Consider the following 21,379-nt stretch of genomic DNA (forward strand, 5'->3'; position numbering starts at 1 on the left):
CACATTTTACATTGGATGTCTGTCCTGGTACATCCCAGCACTGAGAATGCACTAACTCATGCAATCCCAGTGCTAGGACACACTCACTCACACCTACATATGGTGCATGTCTTTGGACTGTGGGGTAAACCAGAAAACCTGGAGGAAACCCATGCAGACGTCGGGGGAACACACAAGAAACACACAGAACGCCTCCCTGGCTGAGACTCAAACCAGGGGCCTTCTTGCTGTGAGGCAACAGTGCTACCCACAGAGCCACAATGCTACACAAAGAGCAATTTAAACATAAGTGCCCCTCAGGAAAAAAAAAAAAAACTTTTAAAAAAAAAAAAAAAAAAAACTTTTCATTTGTTTTGATGAAAAACTTTAAACATTAATTTTCACTTGTGTCTAAAACAAGCACTGATTGTAATAAGAGTGACAGATAATGTAATATGACAACACACAGACAACACAAATTGAGATTTTGTTTGGTTTTGATATTTATTTGTGGTGCAGTTAATACACATCAAGACTGTGGTGGGCAATGCTGGTGTCTTAAATTGAACAAAATAGTAGCAAATAAAACTCTAAACATTTGCTTTGGTTTTACCTGAGGGTAAGGGCGAGATAGGGTGATATTGGACATGTAAATTGGGGTAGCTGTATGGCTCTATTCCACAACCTAGGGAACTGCCTATCTAGGCAGCATTTTAAGTCATCATAGGTGTACTTCCGATGATAAGGCTGTTCCAAAAGCTAGGCAGATTTCTGTTCACTGCCTCCTACGTACCGGGATGTGGAAAAATTAAGGCAGGGCTGCAATTATAGTTTTTTTTGGAGGGAAGTCAATGAGTGAGTTATATATCCATGATGGCAGATGAAGCAAAAGAAAATGCAGAATATATCATATAAAACTGAAAATTTACCATTTGTATGCGCCTGTTTTTTATTATTATAATTTTGAGCATACTTTGTTAGCTTAGCAACAAGGTAACACCAAACTCTTTTGAAATCATTTGTTGTGCAGATTCCCCTGTGCACTTTGTAAGTAGCTCTAGGTAGAATGTTCCAAATCAATCACTCAAGAAGTTCAGTTTCAGTACGCATGGTGCCCTAGAAGGCTCACTAAGGTTTTGAAATAGAGCCTGTTAATCCAATTGAAACTGGCAATTAATGTTTTCTCTGTCAAGGTTCTTAGTTACCAAATTTACTTTTGTGTGTGGGGGGGAATATGGGGCATTTCATTTTTGGCTTCCCAAGTTTTCAGACAGTAAAGGCCAAAGACAATGGTGCAATGCTGCAGGAAGTTAACAGCGCAGCACTAGGAATCTTGTCAGCAGCAGGCAGGAGGTAAAACTGGAGCAGGTCCGAGGCAGGAATGGATAGAACATGTGGAATGTTTGAGTGGTTTCAAGAAGATCTATCGGTGTGTTTCTTTTTCTGCTGGTCCTCTCGATCATGGTCTCCACCACCGTGGTTGTCTCTTCATAGCCCTTAACTCTTTTGTCAGGTGTGAGCTTCTCCACTGACTCCACTACTTCAACCTTCTCATAAGTCATGGAGTCGGGGGGGATGGAACTGGGCGATGGCATGGGTGGAGGGCCTCCAAAGCTGCTGGGATCATCCGAGGTCTTGCTTTTGCCGCCACGTTGGGGTGAGGGCTGCCTGGGGCCTGGAGGAGGTCTGGGGCCTTTGTCATCATGAGGGTCTGGTGGTGGACTGGGGCTCGGTTCTGGTTCTTTCACCTTTGGATGAGGCCATCCATTTTTGGCCTTTTCCCTCTCCCCATTTCCACCCTCCTTCCTATATCCATCATCTTTTCCTGTTTCTGGTTCTGAAGGTGTAGAAGGGGTTATGGGTGTTGGTCCAGATATGGGGCTTGGGACGGGTGAGGGTGTACCTCTCCAGTATGGATCATAAGGCATTATGCCATCTTGGATTGTGACATAGACGTGACTGGCAGAAGGGGTAGTCGAAAAGAAGCAGGGGTCAAGGTAGCTAGACTCACCTGTCACTAGTACATAGCGTCCCTTGGTGAAGAAGTCAGCGATTGGTTCTGGTCTCCTTACCCGCCTCATGCGGTCACGTATAATGTTACAGAGCGTGTCAAAGGCTTTGCTGATCTGGGCGCCATCAGGCACATCCTCACGAGGAACATGCTCTTGACTTCCCACCCCCTGCTCCTCCATCAACTGTTCTTTCACTTCCTCTTCAAATGCTTCTGCTGGCTTCTCCTCAAGTCCACTTGCTCCTTTGGATGTGATCTCTTTCTTTTTAGACACTTTCTTAACCAAGTACTTCTGACGAGGTTTTACACTGGTGATATCTTGGATGACTTGGGTGATATCTAAAAAGCAGATACAGACATGGCTTTAAAGAAATTTGGGTATAATCTTAGGGTCAGGCCTGTTAAGCAGAATGCTGTGAACAATGCAAAAATACTATGGTTGTGTTGTAATTAAAGAAAGTATTTCCGTAAAAACATATGCAAGACTTTTAATGAAAAAATACTATGGTTGTGTTGTAATTAAACATACACTAAAAAAAATTGTAGCTACAATTTTTTGCAGCGCAAAAGTATGCATTGTATTCTCAGCTGCCTAAATGGGCAACTATAGTGGGCATTCATGTAAACTTCGACAGCCAGTTTTTGGCACAGATATTTGTAGATAATTCCATAGGTTTATTTAACACCGCAGCACAGAGTGCACACAAGTATGCTCAATAGGACTATGTGCTTGCAATGCATTGGTGAGATGTCACTTCCTCGAGCTGGCTTTTTGTTAGTTAAAGGGGTGGTCTCAGCCTCAGACGTCCCCCCCCCATTGACCGCCCACTCTGCTATCATTGAAGGTTGGGCCCTGTCCCCAAATGGCACACTTTATGTGAACTTGCAGTCTTGTAAACTTACAATGGCCACCATGAATACATGTCCATTAAGTTCACAAGACCATAGGGTGTTCCATTCATCATTTTAGGTTACAGAAGTGTGCTTGTGAGTGCCCCCTTTGCAGCTGCTATGCGCCTTTGATGTGGACCCCAGACTTCTACCCAACAGTCAAAGTAACACTACATCATGACAGTGCGGACTCATAGGCAGACCAGAAGGGTTTAGAGTACCATTTGGGACAGGGCCTTAGATGTAAACTCCACACTAAACTGGAAATTCTTTTGCAAAGGCAAAACTCTAGATCACTCTAGATCAGACTTCTACATGTGTTCCAGGAACCTACTGTACCTAACGGTTCAGCAGGAAATAAATCTGTGTTTACACGTTCCAGGACTGCAGCAATGAGAGCTTCAGAGGAGCAGCTACTAAATGCCGTATTTAAAAAAAAGTTTGTGAAGTTCACAGCTTAAACTCTTTAAAAGACATTTAAATGTTTTAAGTTACTTAAATTAAAATTTAAAATAGATGTGTTTACATTTACTGTACCCACAGTATACAGGAAAAGTATCATTTTTCCAAGCTTGACCGACCCTTTGGATTCACAAGTGATTTCATTTTACTAGTCCTCTCACATCTATAATGGAAGATCAGGTGAAGTACCTCACTGAGAAGGGACTATCTGCACCATATGCAGGCAAACAAGTACTGATAGTCTATACAGTATAGTATAACGGCGTTTTAGTGGCACATTAAAAAAAAATTAAAAAGTACAAATTATGAGAATAAAGTTGAACTATTTTGAAAAATAAAGTCAAAATTACTTAATTAAAATTAAGTCATTACAAGATTAAAGTTATAATATTTTGAGAGTATAGCCTGTATTGCACATACAAAATGGTCCGGATTGGGAGTACTGAGAAATTGGAGCCTGGCAATTTATTTGAATATATGTGGGATTAATCAGAAATCATAACATGTGTCATATACTCGCAGGGGCAGTATGCTTGGAAATAATGTGACTTCTTAAGTCTTAAGTCGCCGGGGTACAGTTGTAGCAATAGCCAAAAATACATTGTATGGGTCAAAATAATAGATTTATTTTTTTTTAATGCCAAAAATTAGGTTATTAAGTAAAGATCATGTTGCATTAAGATATTGTCTAAATTTCCTACCATAAATATATTAAAAAGTAATTTTTTTTTGGTTATTTGTATTGATTGGGACTTCATTTGGATTACTTTAAAGGCGATTTTCTCAATATTTAGATTTTTTTGCACCCTCAGATTCCAGATATTCTGATAGTTGTATCTCGACCAAATATTGTCCTATACTAACAAACAAAGCTTATTTATTCAACTTTCAGATGATGTATAAATGTCAATTTTGAAAATTTTGTGGTTCAGGGTCACATATATCACGTCTTTGAATGCATTCATTATTTGCAGTGCGCCAGCCTACCAACAATTTAAAGTTTTCACGTGATGTCACACCCTTACAGGAATGCCCACATGGAGGGGGGAAAACAAGGCTTTACTCCACTGACCGCCAGTTTATTTTTATGAGGTTTGTATTTAGTAGTAATGTAGTAAGATCAAAAGGCCAAATTCAGTATAAACCTTATTGATGATCATTTTAGAATGTTCCACTGTTTTTTAATTGAAATTATGTTTTATATGTATTGCTAATGGCCAAACCCTGTATTTTGTTTATATAGATTTGTTTTATTCTTTTGAGAGGTGATCTCAATATTTTTGGATTATAACAGATAGAAAATTGAAGGGCTTGTGCTGCAGTTCTATGGATGTTTTGCCCGGCAGGTCTTCGAGCCAGTAACGTGACTGAAAACTGAATCAAGTAGCGATTTTCAAATTCTGTCAGTTTTATAGCGAAATACAAACAACATGTCTTACAATAATGTGATTTTCACTCTCTTTAATGTGGCGTGACAGATCGCCCCCAGTTTAAGCACATCAACATTCAATCATCTTTTCGATTATGAGACATTCATTTCATTAAATTATATATATATACAGTTTTTAACATTCAGTTAAAACACACACACACACACACACACACACACGAATAATATATCTATATAGCATATTGTGAAAAAGTTCATTATTTTCCATAATGTAATGATAAAAATTAAACTTTCATATATTTTTAGATTCATTGCACACCAACTGAAATATTTCAGGTCTTTTATTGTTTTAATACTGATGATTTTGGCATACAGCTCATGAAAATCCAAAATTCCTATCTCAAAAAATTAGCATATCATGAAAAGGTTCTCTAAACGAGCTATTAACCTAATCATCTGAATCAACTAATTAACTCTAAAACACCTGCAAAAGATTCCTGAGGCTTTTAAAAACTCCCAGCCTGGTTCATTACTCAAAACCGCAATCATGGGGTAAGACTGCCGACCTGACTGCTGTCCAGAAGGCCATCATTGACACCCTCAAGCGAGAGGGTAAGACACAGAAAGAAATTTCTGAACGAATAGGCTGTTCCCAGAGTGCTGTATCAAGGCACCTCAGTGGGAAGTCTGTGAGAAAGAAAAAGTGTGGCAAAAAACGCTGCACAACGAGAAGAGGTGACCGGACCCTGAGGAAGATTGTGGAGAAGGACCGATTCCAGACCTTGGGGGACCTGCGGAAGCAGTGAACTGAGTCTGGAGTAGAAACATCCAGAGCCACTGTGCACAGGCGTGTGCTTTTGAACCAGAAACAGCGGCAGAAGCGCCTGACCTGGGCTACAGAGAAGCAGCACTGGACTGTTGCTCAGTGGTCCAAAGTACTTTTTTTCGGATGAAAGCAAATTTTGCATGTCATTCGGAAATCAAGGTGCCAGAGTCTGGAGGAAGACTGGGGAGAAGGAAATGCCAAAATGCCTGAAGTCCAGTGTCAAGTACCCACAGTCAGTGATGGTCTGTGGTGCCATGTCAGCTGCTGGTGTTGGTCCACTGTGTTTTATCAAGGGCATGGTCAATGCAGCTAGCTATCAGGAGATTTTGGAGCACTTCATGCTTCCATCTGCTGAAAAGCTTTATGGAGATGAAGATTTTCGTTTTTTCAGCACGACCTGGCACCTGCTCACAGTGCCAAAACCACTGGTAAAATGGTTTACTGACCATGGTATTACTGTGCTCAATTGGCCTGCCAACTCTCCTGACCTGAACCCCATAGAGAATCTGTGGGATATTGTGAAGAGAGAAAGTTGAGAGACGCAAGACCCAACACTCTGGATGAGCTTAAGGCCGCTATCGAAGCATCCTGGGCCTCCATAACACCTCAGCAGTGCCACAGGCTGATTGCCTCCATGCCACGCCGCATTGAAGCAGTCATTTCTGTAAAAGGATTCCCGACCAAGTATTGAGTGCATAACTGAACATAATTATTTGAAGGTTGACTTTTTTTGTATTAAAAACACTTTTCTTTTCTTGGTCGGATGAAATATGCTAATTTTTTGAGATAGGTATTTTGGGTTTTCATGAGCTGTATGCCAAAATCATCAGTATTAAAACAATAAAAGACCTGAAATATTTCAGTTGGTGTGCAATGAATCTAAAATAATAATCATCAGTTTAATTTTTATCATTACATTATGGAAAATAATGAACTTTTTCACAATATGCTAATTTTTTGAGAAGGACCTGTATAATGAATGCATTTAAGAAATATTATTTCCAAACTGCGAGTATATGACACATGGTATGATTTCTACTAATAATCCCACATATATTCAAATAAATTACCAGGCCACCCAAATTTCTCACAGTGCTCCCAATCTGGGCCATTTGGTTGCACAATATAGGCTACAACATATTATAACTTTAATCTCGTAATTGCTATGATTTAATTCTTGTAATTTTGTCATTCACTTCATTTTCAAAATATTTCGACTTTTATTCCTGTATTGCTACAATTTTATTCTTGTCATTTTGACTTTATTCTCAAAATATTTAGACTTTGTTCTCGTAATTTCAATTTAATTCTCAGAATATTTCTAATTTATTCTTGTAATTTTGACTAATTTCTGAAATTATTACAACTGTAATTGCATATAATCTTAGATTTTTTTCTACATGGCACTAAAACATTGCCATAATAACGCCATCATACCACCGTAATATATAGCATGTAAGTCTATAATTTTTTATTATTTTTAGCCTGCCTCATTTCAACAGACGAGGTCTGGCTACATTAGTCCTTTAAAGGGGCTAACAGGATTGAACTGATATTGATGACATAGGGCAAATCTATAATGCAACACCAATATTTACACCCCGTCTTTTGGTTTTAAAAATTTCATTAGAGAAAGGAAACATTTTAGAAACATATAATGGAATATTTCTTAATGAACTGGCTTTTTTTCTTAGAATGTTAAAAATAGCTCTGGGACATCGCAACATCCACTAACACCAAACAGAGAAATTATTTCAGCTTTATTTACATTCTTATGTTTAATTACTTATTTTTTTTTAGGGACGGTGTGATGTTACAGTCTTTTTTGTTATTTTATCTTACTGTATATATTTAAGCCAACATAAAAAGACAAATGTACTGGACAAAGTGTAACCTAAATCAACAGTACCATGACCGCAGACATAAAGGTTTGTCATTGTTAACAGGGCCGATGCATGGATCTTAAATGCAATTTTATTATGTTTCTACATTCAAGTAGCTGGAGAGGGTCTAAGTGAGACAGAGTGGGTGTAAATCTTCATTCTGGCCAGCAGGTGCTCGCTGCTGATTTGTTGCCTGTTAAGACTATCACAAAGATGCAGTCATGTTACATAATAGCCCACCCCCAGCCCAGACGCTCACCTTTTCCTTTCCTGGTCATGCTAGGACTATGGCTGTATTTATAATTGGTTGTGAGCAGAGTAATGGGTGTCCCAATTATTGCTTAGTTCAATCTGTGATAGTGAAAGGGAGAAAGCAAATTAAGCAGGCATATTAAAGACCCGAGAAAGATTCCAGAGGAAAGAATGGCAAATATTATAAATATAAAAAGCTTTTAAACATTGAGTGTGTTAATGAATGATGTTGGAAAATATTTATGCTTACATATCTGTAAATGATTTAACCACAGTAGATGAAGAAGAAATTGTCAAGAAAGAACAAATTAAGCTGGGTTTATTGGGTAAGATGATAATGTAGTTATACTGCCACTGTGTGGCAGCGAGAGTCCTAAACCAAATAAAAATCTGCATGCATTTGCACAAAAAAAAAGCCACTGTGTACAGATAACAGATGAGGAGGAGAAGACTAAACACTCGTGCCACTGTCTCACCTGTTGTCTTCATTCTCGATGATTCTCTTGTAGCGCTCAAGCTCGTTGTCCAGAGAGGTCTGGTACATGGCCAGCTGTCGACACTTATCAGTGTACTTCTCCAGTGACCTCTCAGCCTCCTCCATCTCCTTCCTGAGGGTCTCGATTTTTTCATTGTACTGCTGGATCTCCTCATCGTAGCTCTCTTGTGTGGTCTTGATGGTTTGTTCCAACACAGAGGTCTAGTAAAACAGATACATTACATTAGAGGTATACATTACAGATCAGTAAGATGTTGTGTGATGTTGCGTTTGAAAGAAGTCTCTTCTGCTCACCAAATGCATTTATTTAATCAGAAACACAGTAAAAGCAGTGAAATATCATGACAGTTTCAGACAGGTGTTTTCTATTGTAATATTGTAAACTGTAATTTTTTCCAGTAATTTATTCAGCATCATTACTACAGTCGTCAGTATCATGTGATTCTAATATACTGATTTGTTGCTCAAGAAACATTTCTGATGATTATCAATGTGGAAAACAGTTGTGCTGCTTCAAATTGTGGAAACTGTGATACATTTTTTTTTCTCAGGATTCTTTGATTAATAGGAAGTTCAAAAGAACAGCATTTTATTTGTAATAGAAATCTTTTGCAACATATAAATGATTTTACTGTCACTTTTGATCAATATAATGCATCCTTGCTGAATAAAAGTATTAATTTCTCAGAGAAAAAAAAAACGTACTGACTTACAAACGTTTAAACTATATTATGTATATTTAACAATATAACAATATATATTGCTAATAGTGGACAATAACATTGAAACTGACCTTTTTCAGCTGTTACAGAGATAATTGTATTTAGGGTTTTTATATTCAGTATACTATGGGTAATACTTGCATATTGTTTGGCCTATGCCATTAGTAGTAATATTAACTAATCTTAAAGTTACATTGTAAAAACATTGGTTATGCAGTACTACTGTGTTGGATCTCAACCTCATCTATGATTGAGGTGAAAATGAAAACCAGGGTTACAAATTCTGTCCATCATTAATTTGGTCACTTTGGCTATTACATCACAGGCTAGTGACACTTTGTTAGGTTCACGTCATGCTCAGAGCATTCTGAACTGGTGGTATGGTTAGTGATCTGTGCCTGAGTGTAAGAGATCTCCCACCTCTGTGTGCAGCCGCTGTTTCTGCGCCTGGAGCTGGCAGATGGCGCTCTTGTACTCCTCCAGCTGACTGCGCAGCGCTGGAACGCGCCTCTGAGCCATCAGCCTCTCCTGATCCTGCCAAGAAGAGCAGGTGAGACTGCTGAGCAGTTATGTTCAAAGATGGCTTGTAATCTCCTCACACTAAGGTCGAACGTGTTTCACTCTGACTCACGTCACTGTACACCTTTCAAATCCAGGCAATGACTTTTCTAAAAGGGCTGAAGGTCAGACATGCCCGAGAGTCTTTATTAAGAGAAGACGTCCAAAAGCAAGACTTGGACTCAGTTATCAATGTATTGTTTAAAAATAAAAAGGCAAAACAATAACGTTTTAAAGCTGACAAAAAACAAACAAACAAACAAACAAAAAAAAAACATCCAATTGTTTAAAATATATTCAGTTTTAAAGGTATGAAATATTTTTTCTTTTTCTTTTTTTTTTTTTACTGTTTCTAAAAATAGCTTTTTTTATTCAATGTGATTGCTGTGCAACCAACTAAAATAATGTACAAGTGTTACTACGTTTCATCAGTCCAAATGAACAACTTAGACTCCGCTTTATCTGGCTTCTACATATAATAAAATACAAGTATAGGCTAAATCACAAGTAGCCTAATAACACTGCAGAATCCAGATTTCATTTTCTGTCTAAAGCTAGCACAGGTTTTATTGGTTGTGTATGTTATTGAAAAGCAAAGAAAATGTCTTTGAAAGATTGAATTTGATAGTTTTTCACCATCAGCACCAATTACCATAGACACTAAGATTGAACAAGACATTACCGTAGAGATTGAATGTCAGAATTTTTGCTATTACTAAGTGTCAGTAATTTTGAACAAACACCTAAAGCATCAAGGCCTGTTCACAGCAAGGACAACAACTAGCCTATAAAGGTAACAATAAAATTTAGTTTTTTTTTTTTAATTGTTCTAACTGTAAGGGAATAGTGCAGCTCACACCATGGATTATAATGATAAGCACACAGAGAAATTATATAATTGGAATCACTTTCAGAATTATTATTATTTAGTATTTTATTGTTATAATTTTTAGAATTGTTAATATTTACCTTTTAAGTTGGAAATTTTGAATAGGGAAATAAAAAGATAGATTTAAAGTGAACTACGATGAAAGAGGGACAAACACCTTAGCAACCACATAGCAGGGCCTTGACAACCCATTTTAAAAAGTCACCATGCATACTTTGTATTCTTTATATATATACTAATACAAGACCGTATAATTGCTTGGTTACTAGCATGCTTCTGATGGTTCTGATGGCTGTACATTGTTGCTAATAAAACCCAAGAAGCAAAGCATACATGAACGCAACAATCTTTCCTCTAGGTTCCTGCAGTACCAAAGTGAATACATGCGCTTCATACAGTGTGTCTGTGAGGAAGAGTGTGAGAAGCCCTGCTGCTCTAGAGCGCACAAGAGCGGCGATACAGGAAGATAAAGAGTGTCATCGCTCAGGGAGACTGATCACTCAGGGCACATTCAGAGCGCCGCGCTAATTTCACTGGCACCGCCGCCGCACAATTCTTATTGCATGTGACACCCAGAGAGTCAGCAAGGGCCCGCGGCGCTGTGAGCCACAAGGTCACCCTACCTCTGAGACGGACGCGCTCGCCATGAGGGGAATAGTCTGGTTGATCTGGTGCAGGATGTTTAGATACGTCTGGATTTCAGCAAGGTTCTGTGGAGGAAACAGACATAAGAGACAGAAATCAATGGAGGTGGACGTGACGAGCGCCGGAGACTGCTGAAAGGTCAATTTCATTACAGAGGAGACCTGCACACCAGGAGGATGCTTCCCTTGCTTCACTGTAATTGAGAAAACCCTAAAATGTTGTGCCCTAAGGAGACCTGCACACCAGGAGGATGCTTCCCTTGCTTCACTGTAATTGAGATTATTTTAAGATTTCTTTCCTTTGAGGATTTTAATTGAAGTTTAGTATGAAAAGTAATGATGCTAGTTCAGCGGTTTTTTATTGTCTGCGGTTTATTAATATATGAAGTCAAGTTAACCACAAAGCAGAGGAACCACGGGACTAATTGTACTAATTCATGCAAATTAGCCACTAATTTGAACAAAACATGAAATTGAGATTGAGGTGGAAAAACCAGATGATATTCAGTGTTTACAAACCTGAGATTTGGCTTGATTATTGTACAAACTCAGAAAAAAAAGAAAAGATACAAAAACTGACACGGGGATGGTACCCTATCATCACTGCTGGTTAGTAACTGATTACATGTCTTCTGGATTACGCAATCATATTCTAAATAGTGCTTGTAATTATATTATTTTACATTTTAAAATACTCGCAATCAGACTAAAGTTTCTTTTTATTGATTATTGAATACATATTATTCACACAATAGACACTTCTTCTTTTCATATTTTTAATGATGCTTTCTAAAATATCCTACCACTTTTTTACATTCAGAAAGTCTTCTAGTTTTGTGGACAATCACATAAAGATCAGTCACTAGTCAGCTGGCTATAATTACACAGAAATTTGAGAGGCCACACAGCATTTGACCACCGGATTTACAAAAATTCAATTTTAAGAAGTGTTTTCTCAACATTTCAACACTGCATCAACTACAGTGAACACATTCATTTTTAATTTCATTATCACTCAGTGGGTTATTTAACCATTGTGTCTTTGGAAGGCTTTTTTTCTTTTTCTTTTTTTTCGTTCAAACACATTAAAATGCACAAATTAGTTTTTCTTATTTCCATGTAATACAGGGATTCCCAAACTTTTTTGTCAGCTGAACATATATTTACTTGAATTACTCCCTTTAAGGAAATAAGTTGCATGTTCACAGTTCTCTGTCATTAGTTAATGTTCACATGGCATGCAAACAAATAAAATATTTCATCTTATTTAGCACACTTTTTTTTTTTTATGATTTATTTTTATTTGACATTTTCCTTCAAGAATCCCAGATTGGAAAACCTCAAAATAATGTAAAGTTTAATGCATTTAATGTTGTTGGTAACAATGAATGGAATACATTTTCTTTCTCTTTGTATTTTTATATTAATATATTAATGGTATCTTATTTAAACCAGTGTGATAAATGAGTTAGGTCAAAAGTAATCAACTAATCAAAAAGTATATTTCCTAAAATCTGTAATGTAATAGATTGTTACTAACTACAATTTTTGTCACGTAATTTGGAATCAGCAATGTGCAAGTAATCTGCTCAGCTCTGCCTGTCATAATGTACTAATACAGTCCTGCAGCGGTGGAGCCCCAACACTACACATTTTGCATGTCTCGTTAATCAAACTCACCTGATTCATAGCGTCACTGTGCCTCCGGAAACAGGGTTGGGAATCACTGCTTTAAGATAGGCAGGAAATAAGGAACAAAGGTGTACCTTTTGAAATAGTACCACCCTAGTTTTTGTACCTTTTATTCCTGAGAGTGCACAATTAAAGTTGAATATTATGGAATGGATCTTAGTTTGAACGTTCAGATCAGAAGTAGTTGTTTTTGTTGTTAGGGATGTGACGCACATGTAACGGAACATAAAGTTGCATCCAAACACACTTGCACATTTCATTTACTCTTTCTTCATATATGTCAAATTCACACGCTGTAAACCGCAAATGATTAACTGAGCCAGTGCCTTTAGACACGGTATATGCATGACTGCGTAAAAAGCATCTGTTCTCAAGCGCCTCATGAGATGTACTACACATGAGCAGAAGAACAGCTTCAGTTTTCTGTCCTCTCTTTCTCAGAGGCTAACAGTACATCATTACTATTGCAATTGATAGATAAACTGAAGTACTATATATAATATATATATATATATATATATATAGATATATATATATATATATATATATATATATTATATATATATATATATTGTACTTCCAACTAGCATTAGCACTGCTATGTTCCACCATCAATAATACCAGTAAGACATCAATCACTGCTATAAATGTAAGTGCCAAAAGCAATATTTTGGCTGCTGTGTCATATGTCTATGTTTGTGTGTTGGACAATGTGTGTGGATGTGTTTTTGTGCTTCCGGCTGCTGTTCTAGCTTCTGAAATAATGTACATGTTGATTAGAAACTTCTGGCATTCAGATGCTGAATGTGATGTCCAGCAGTGCTGATTAAACATAATGCAGGACCACACAATAGCCTGTCACTGTACGGCTCAGAAAAACACTGCTGACATCACATTTAAAAGATGGTCCAGTTCTGTCCTCTGAGTGAACAGATGTAAGCTCAGCAAAAAAAAGCACACCTCTCAACAACAACCATATTACACCATATTTCTGAGAATATTTGAAAAAAATAAGGGAATATGAGTATATTCATTTAGAAAAAAAACGGTCCCACATTAGTATGGGGACCACTTCTCACTACCAACTATTAACTAGGGCTTTTTTCCTCAATAAAGTCATAATTTGCTGCTTATTAATAGTTAGTTATTAAGTTTAGGTATGGTGTAGAATTAAGGGATGTAGAATATGGTCATGCAGAATAAAGCATTAATATGCACTTTGTAAGTAGGCCTACTAATAAACAGGCAATATGCTTGTAATATGCATGCTAATAAGCAAGTTACTAGTGCAGGGGTCGGCAGCGTTGCCAACAAGTTTCTGTGCTCCTGAAATCCTGAAAAAAATGCTTCAGAAACTATTTGTATGATAATCAAATATAGATTTGTAACTGAACATTAAAAAATTATTATGTACTTTATAAATACAGCATGCATTTAAAAAAAAAAAAAACCTGCTGGGATGAATCGTTGGCAATAAGAACAAAAACATGGCGTAAAAGTTAAACAGGGCCATGTTTTACTTTATGATGCCTCATATTGTGCAAGGTGTGATCTTTTGTAAAAGTGTAATTGCTGTAGTTTCAATTTGATGTCCTATAAAAGAAGAATCCACACACGCTTTAAAACATCATTAAAAGTGGATTTACCATGGTTTGTCTTTCACTTCTGCTGCCAACTGACAATTTCGCAGAAGAGCTTTTAAGAAGTGCAAATAGGAGTTGTGGTCGCCTCTTGCCTTTTTGTGCCTCTCTTTGGTGGCGTTGACGTCATCTTGCAGGAACTGCAGCTGGATTTGGTACTCAAGGTTTTTCAATAGAACTGTGTCGGCTTCCTGCAACCATAAGAGCAAAGGACTCATCCTCATAATCATGTTTATGTGAGAGACTTTCTCTGGAAAAATGAACAGTGCATTTTCCTTTCTTGGACTGCTGTTAGCTCTGTTACATTGCACATTTGAGCAGATAAACAGAAGTGGGTTTTTAAAGCATTGAAGCACTCCAGGGAATGCATTAGAGACGGGCTGATCTTAAACCAGAAACCAGTATGTGACACAAACGCAGATGCTTGGCCAGCACATTTGTAAGCTTTTGGTCAAACATGAGTGGTCATGCATTTCTGATCATACTAGAAATCCCCAAAACTCAAGGGAGTTAACTTTAAATATCTGTGCCAATAAAACATGTTATTATCTGGGTAGCTATAAGTTTCACTAATACAATACTTCCATTACAGTAGTTGACCTGAAAGCAAAAAATAAATAAATAAATAATAATCAAAAAGGGGTGTCTACTATAGCAACTCTTTTGATTTTACTGAAAATGCGATGTGCTACAAAACAAACCGTACCAACACATAGATTTAAGCTTAGCAAATTTGCAAGTTCTTGCATATGTTTCTGGCCTTAGGCTTCATGCAAAAGTTGTAGCTTACAGTGCAAAAGGCCTCAAGTAGTGTTGCATTTATAAAAGAATGGTAAGTCACCTGAGTCGGTGTTATGGTGATTTTAGCACTGCTGAGGGTTTGAGCTTAGGTGCTGAGCCTAAGAGCAGCCCTGGCCTGTGGTTATGTTACTGAAAAGCATCATCTCTTGTGGATTATTGCTTTATAATTGCCTGAGAAATTTTAGGTCAGAAAAAGGAACAGTTTATTTGTAAATTATTGGTTTGTTTTGTAGTTTGTTGAGGTTTTTCTTGATATTCACATTCATTTCTATATCTGTAGACAACAGAGAGTGTTTCAAGCACAGTTCATCATGTGTTCATGGTTTTCATTTCAAGGCTCTTTCTATCTGTGACCTGGGTGCACTACAACATTCAGCAAATCAAAACCCATGCACATGTTCTTCATGAAGAAGGTTTGAAACCTGTTTAGGAGATTTTTCTAGTTGATCCAACTGTTGATATTCACTGTCATTGATGTGTCCTAAACTCTTAGTACCATTAACTACTCTATAATCAGTGACAAATGATAGGCTGTTAGGAATATTGTAAATCCCAAACCTCAATCCTAACCATGATCCTAATATTTGGATGATGGGAATGTTTTTCTAGGACTAAAATGGTGATGCCATAACTATGACATTTCCACCATGGGATAAAAAATAAATAAGGTAGTTGTGACTTTTTATCTCATAATTCAGACTTTATCACAATCTGAGAAAAAACAACAACAAAAAAAAAAAAAACTGTGAGATGTTAACTACCGATTATAACTAAATTGTGAGTTTATCTTGTGTTCATTGAATTGTTATTTTATAATGCAAGAGACGTAAACTGTTAATTCTGACATGAAAAGTCTTAATTGGGAGACAAAAAAAAAAAAAAAATGCCCATGATGAAAAAATATGTTATAAAATGTAAACATGCTACTTAAAGCCCACCATGTATTTCTTGTTCATTTGATGCATATTACACATACATTTTAAGTGCTCTGGCTGACTGACTTTACATTACTTCAGTATAATTGGTCCATGTGGAAAGTTTTCTCAATGCCTGTAAGACAGAATCTTTCTCATTGTGTCACTGAGCACCTTTGAGGAAGAACTAATTACAGGATTCACCAAAGTTTACCAGGTTAGTGGCATCAAATCTTAGAAATTCACAGTTTTACGCAGTCTGTATTTTTGCAGCAGCGTTACTTAAACAGCTTTTTTCTGTTGTCTGTTTAATGGTATAATCTATTTCAGGTAAACCGGCCCCTATACCAACCTGTCCTCCAACCAATACGCCCGTATAGGTCGTTTGCCAAAATCCCTGAAAATATGACCCATCATAGCATATACTACAATTGTGCCCCTTTCACTAGTTCACGCTTACATATTATTAGCTGAGGTATGGAATGCATATTTGGCGTGCTGTCCGGGGAAGGGCTCCGAGCTCGGGAATGGCCCAAACCTAGAGTACCCCCCCTTCCCCGTTTAGTTGTAAAGTGAACTTGAAGTGAGGAGTTGGAGTGGCGGAGGGATGCTGATAAACCGTTAATGGATAGAAGTAAGTCAGTGGTATTCATACTGTGGTATTGATTACTTGATTGTGGTCCACTGGTGTTGGTTAGGCTAATTATCTGACGCGCTCCTCCCGAACCTTGTTAATAAAACATCATTTAGACAACAGGACGTTTTCATATTAATGTTTTGTACTCTTTTATTTGCATTATAATTTGCGTTTCGTGTAGCTCAGTTGGTAGAGTATTGCGTTATACGATGATATGTAATCATGTGACCATGGGTTCGATCCCACAGAATGCACATGCTCATAAAACGTATATGATCTATAAATCATGATTTTGCATGATTTCTGTGAGGGTTAGGTTTAGGGGACGGGTTAGGGGTGGTCATTCAAACGAATTAGCCACCTAGTAAAATATGTACAAATTACCGTGAGATCGGTGTAAAAAGTCCACACATTACATTTAAATAAACGCGCATTTTGATTGGTAATGAGAGTTATACGTCATTTCATGACGACAGACGCAACACGACAATGTCATTATTTTTACACCCGCTAGGCAATTAACTTAAAAACGTAAATATAGGTCGTAATAAGGTGCTTGCACAAATGGCCTATATGGTTGTTTTTTGTTGGAGGACAGGCTCCCCTATACAGTAATTAAAACCTCTTTACATGTACATGTCATCAGACAGTCCCTTTCATGCTTGAATATTGTCTGATGTAATTAAATGTTCTTGTGTTTTAATCTATAGTAGTAAGTCGTTAGCAATCAACCACAGCCTATACTTCTGTTAAGGCCATTTTCTAACCTCCTGTTGTACTCATCCAGCATGCGTTCGGCGTCTTTGAGCTCCCTCTCCAGCTTAGCTCGGTCCGACAGCAGTTCCCTGATGCGCTGTCTGTTGACGCTGATCTGCTCGCTGAAGGCCTCCTCCAGCCCTGGCGCCTCCTCCATGCGCTGAAGAGTCTCCAGCTGTTTGCGGAACACAGCGTTGCGCTGCTCCAGCACGCGCGCCCGGTTGATGTAACGCGCAAAGCGGCTGTTCAGCTCCTGTAGGCTTTCCCAGCCCTGGACGGTTGCTGTCGAGGGCCTGCTGGCCGGAGTCGATTCCGTCTCTGGGCTGCTGGGCTCCTCGAAGACATCAGTGTGTTCGTACTTCTGCTTGCGCACCTCATGCCGGTAGCTGGTCTTGAACATACTGCGTGTGTGATGGTTTCCACCTCCGCAATCTTTGGCTTAGTGCTTTAGTGGCCCTCAGCACCTTTAATGTGTGAAAACTGGGGTGCTCACCTCTGCTGTCTCATGCTAGACTAAACCCTGCCCATTTGGGCAATGGGGGACAAATAGCTAAAAAACTTTTCATCCTGGTGTTTCACATGATATCTTCTATGGATTCTTCCAGTAGAGTCCCGTGCACAAGGCCACCATTGTTGGAGGGCTTTGTTGTGTTGAATGATCTTTTGAGATCTGCTTTTGTTTCCAGATCAGCAGCTCTGTCTGTGATCACAATGATGCGCTTCCACGGCTTTCTGTTCGACAATGAAAAATTGCAGGGCTTGCTGTTTCAGAGCACTTCTCGACTGCAGTCTGGAAAAGGCATACGCACTGCCAATACTACTGTTAAGTGCATGTAAATACATCAACTGATGCACCTATACTGATAAACCTCTTTATGTGGCTATCATGGAATATCACACTTTGCGCATGGGAATAGGATTATAATTCTTATTAAAAACGATTTTCTTTCAAGAAATCTGTATGGTCACACTTTACATTAGGTGGCCTTAACTACTATGTACTAACATTAAAAGGTTGTGGATACAAAGCTGTTTCATGCATTCATAGTTGTTTACACATTTAAAGAGTTGCATTCTCATGCTTAGCATGGACAAAGTTTCAAAAAATAATTTGGACATATGACAGAGTATTTCTGTGCCAAAAATCTTACTTTCGGGTTTGTACAAGTTTCGGAGAGTCTTCATGACGTAGACGAGGGTGGAACTCCTTATATGGGCATTTCTTCCAGAAAACCACGCTCGTGCACGCATCGACCAGAGCGAGAGCGAGATCACACCCATCAACATGCTTCATCTGGTGGCAGCGCTGCATGGGACTTGCTGGGGAAGAATGTCTCCAAAGAAATGTTTTTGGTTGTAAGGGAAATATAACTTTGTTCAGCTTCCTAAAGGACCCAGTGTTATGTAAACAGTGGATATGGTTTGTTTTTCCGGAACAGCAATGGAGTTTCACAAGTGTGTTTGTTGACGAATGTTTTATAAGCAAGGCCCAGTTCGACGCTGGATTTGCACATCATTTGATACTGAAAGATGGAGCGGTCCCAGCTATGAAAGATCCCGGTCATGATTCAGAACTGTTGTTTACTAATAGTAATTATACTGTATTGTATCAAATTGTTAAGGCCACCTAATATAAAGTGTGACCAACAAGTTTAGTGATTATGTGTTAATAATGATCATAAAACAGCATACTTCAGGTTTTTTTAAAGTTATATAAGTTTTATGAGTTATAAAATATCAATATGGTGACCAATAGAAAGCGAACATTATGGAAGTTATAATCTCAACGATTGTTAAAGTAATGGGTAAAGGGTTATTCTTAAACGTCCTAGCCCATGGTAAACTCAAGTTCAAAACACAGTCTCTGTGGTTCATTGCTTTATTAAATGGCATCAACAGAAAATAAAGACATCTAGCAAAGCAAAGTGTATCAAGATGGTTTGTTTGACAACGCCTTGTCTGAATGTTTCAAAAAGTTTGAAGGTCAGTTTGAAAACGGAATGCCTTTATGGGGTTTGAATGCTTGGTAAGTTTGAAGAGAAGATTCAAGCCTGGAGGACATATAGTAAATCTTCTGTACTATTAATACTTTTGCAGTTTTTAAAAGGGATTTTAAAGTTTGAATGGAAGTACAGGCAGAAGATATTGCATTTGGCTGGAAAAATAACCTACTTTATAATTTGTAAAGTAGAAATTATTTGCAGAATTACATTTATTTATGTAGTTGCTGCCAGTTACTGACTGACATAAACTTGAAAAAACATGTATCTATATTGTTGATACCATCAGAAATGATCTGACCTAATTTCAACTATAAACAAAACATTGTAATGACCTAATATCTCTTTTTGATAGAAGCTCAGTTTTTGGTAAGAAAATAAATCCATCCATCCATTCTCCAAAATGCTTGTCGTTTGTTGGGTCTATCCCAACATCTCAGGTCAAAGGCAGGGAAACACCCTGGATGCATTGTCAGTCCATCACAGATTCATACACACTCACTCCTGCATGCAATTTATTGTCTTACAGGCAATTTAATGCATGCCTTTGGACTGTGAGAGTAACCGGAGCACCTGAATGAATGGGTGCTCAACAGGAAAACTCCACACAGAAAGGCATCCAGGAATCAATAGTTTCCATTTTTGTGCTTACAAGCTCAATTTATGGTTTATAATATATATTAAAAGGAATTATTATGATATGATAACAATTATATGATCTGAACCAACAAATTTGTTATGGACGTTTAGAACTGCTAGAATTATTTAGGACTTTCTCTATTCATTCCAGTGTATTTATGGTCTATGGTCTTTGGTCTTTATGGAACTAAGGAAACTGAGGGCATATAAACACACAGGTAAACGATAAACTTAACAAGACACGTGGTAGTTACGTGTAACCACTGAAACAAACTAGCAAATGGAACCAAGGGAACTAAAAACAGGAACAGAAACAAAAGCAGAATGTGATGCACAGGAATAAATTACATTTTACAATATATTACAATAGAAACAGTTCAATATATTACTGTTTTAGTGTATTTTAATCAAATAAGTGCAGACTTGATAAGAGACTTTCAAAAACACAATTATTCCAACAACACTTTAGAGATAGAATTTAGAGTCCACTTTTGTTAAAAGCGGTTTGGAGCTAATCAGCTGTATGTCTGGCACACCAGGGGCTCTGTGGCTCTGCTCAGGTGAAGCAGTGCATGGGTGAGTCATCCACATCAGGGCTTTGGGGTCTCTGCCATGCTCTGATTGGAGATGGAGCTCCTCTCTGTCATTATGAATTATTATCACACTGGAGCATCCTAAAGTGATTGCTCAAAGCATAGGCAGGCAGAGCTGCCCTCTCCTGTTTTAATGGGAGGAACAGTATGCTTTCCAAATGATGAACATGCTCTCTTCTGACATCGTGAGAGACGTGACTGGTTAGAAGCAAGGGGGGGGGGTGTGTAAAGGTGTCGAGTGAACAGAACTGTGTTTAATGAGTGTTCATTCTCTTCCTTGTGCATACTGTGTTGTGTGAGTGTGTGTGTAGCTATTGAATCCTCACTGGGAGATCAATGGTGTTTTTGTCATTTGGAATTGATATTCCACAATGTGGAATATTCTAGTGTCAGACACTGTTAGCTTTCACAGTTATACACAGAACTTTGCCAAAACATGACAGCTGAACAGACAGCAATTTTCAAAGAGTGATCAAGCACTTTCAAGAGCACTTGTAGCATGTCCACAGAGCAACATGAAACGCTTGTGTAAAGGGTTGCATTGAATAGCACATAGAGCTCTATGATGGTCAGGTTTTGGCTTTTATAACACCCTAAATAAATGATACTATTGTGTACGCTTCATGGGCGTAGGTTAAGAAAAATATCTGTACAAAATTTGAGTGTCTTTTTGTACCTGCTATTTAAAACAACATCCTACCTTA

General features: G+C 37.9%; 1 protein-coding gene across 1 annotated transcript; it reads right to left on the reverse strand.

The window, feature by feature from the left end:
- Positions 1-1,289: 1,289 nt before the first annotated feature.
- Positions 1,290-17,950, reverse strand: LOC109065369 (filensin). Its single transcript, XM_042768290.1, is given in 8 exon segments — positions 1,290-2,329; positions 7,702-7,793; positions 8,171-8,391; positions 9,333-9,446; positions 10,983-11,069; positions 14,431-14,528; positions 15,352-15,410; positions 17,455-17,950. Coding segments are annotated over 8 exon segments (2,100 nt in total). The 5' UTR covers positions 17,844-17,950.
- Between the last annotated feature and the right edge of the window lie 3,429 nt (positions 17,951-21,379).

The sequence above is a fragment of the Cyprinus carpio genome, chromosome A13 (genome assembly GCF_018340385.1).
Source record: "Cyprinus carpio isolate SPL01 chromosome A13, ASM1834038v1, whole genome shotgun sequence".
In the NCBI taxonomy this organism is placed as follows: Eukaryota; Metazoa; Chordata; class Actinopteri; order Cypriniformes; family Cyprinidae; genus Cyprinus; species Cyprinus carpio.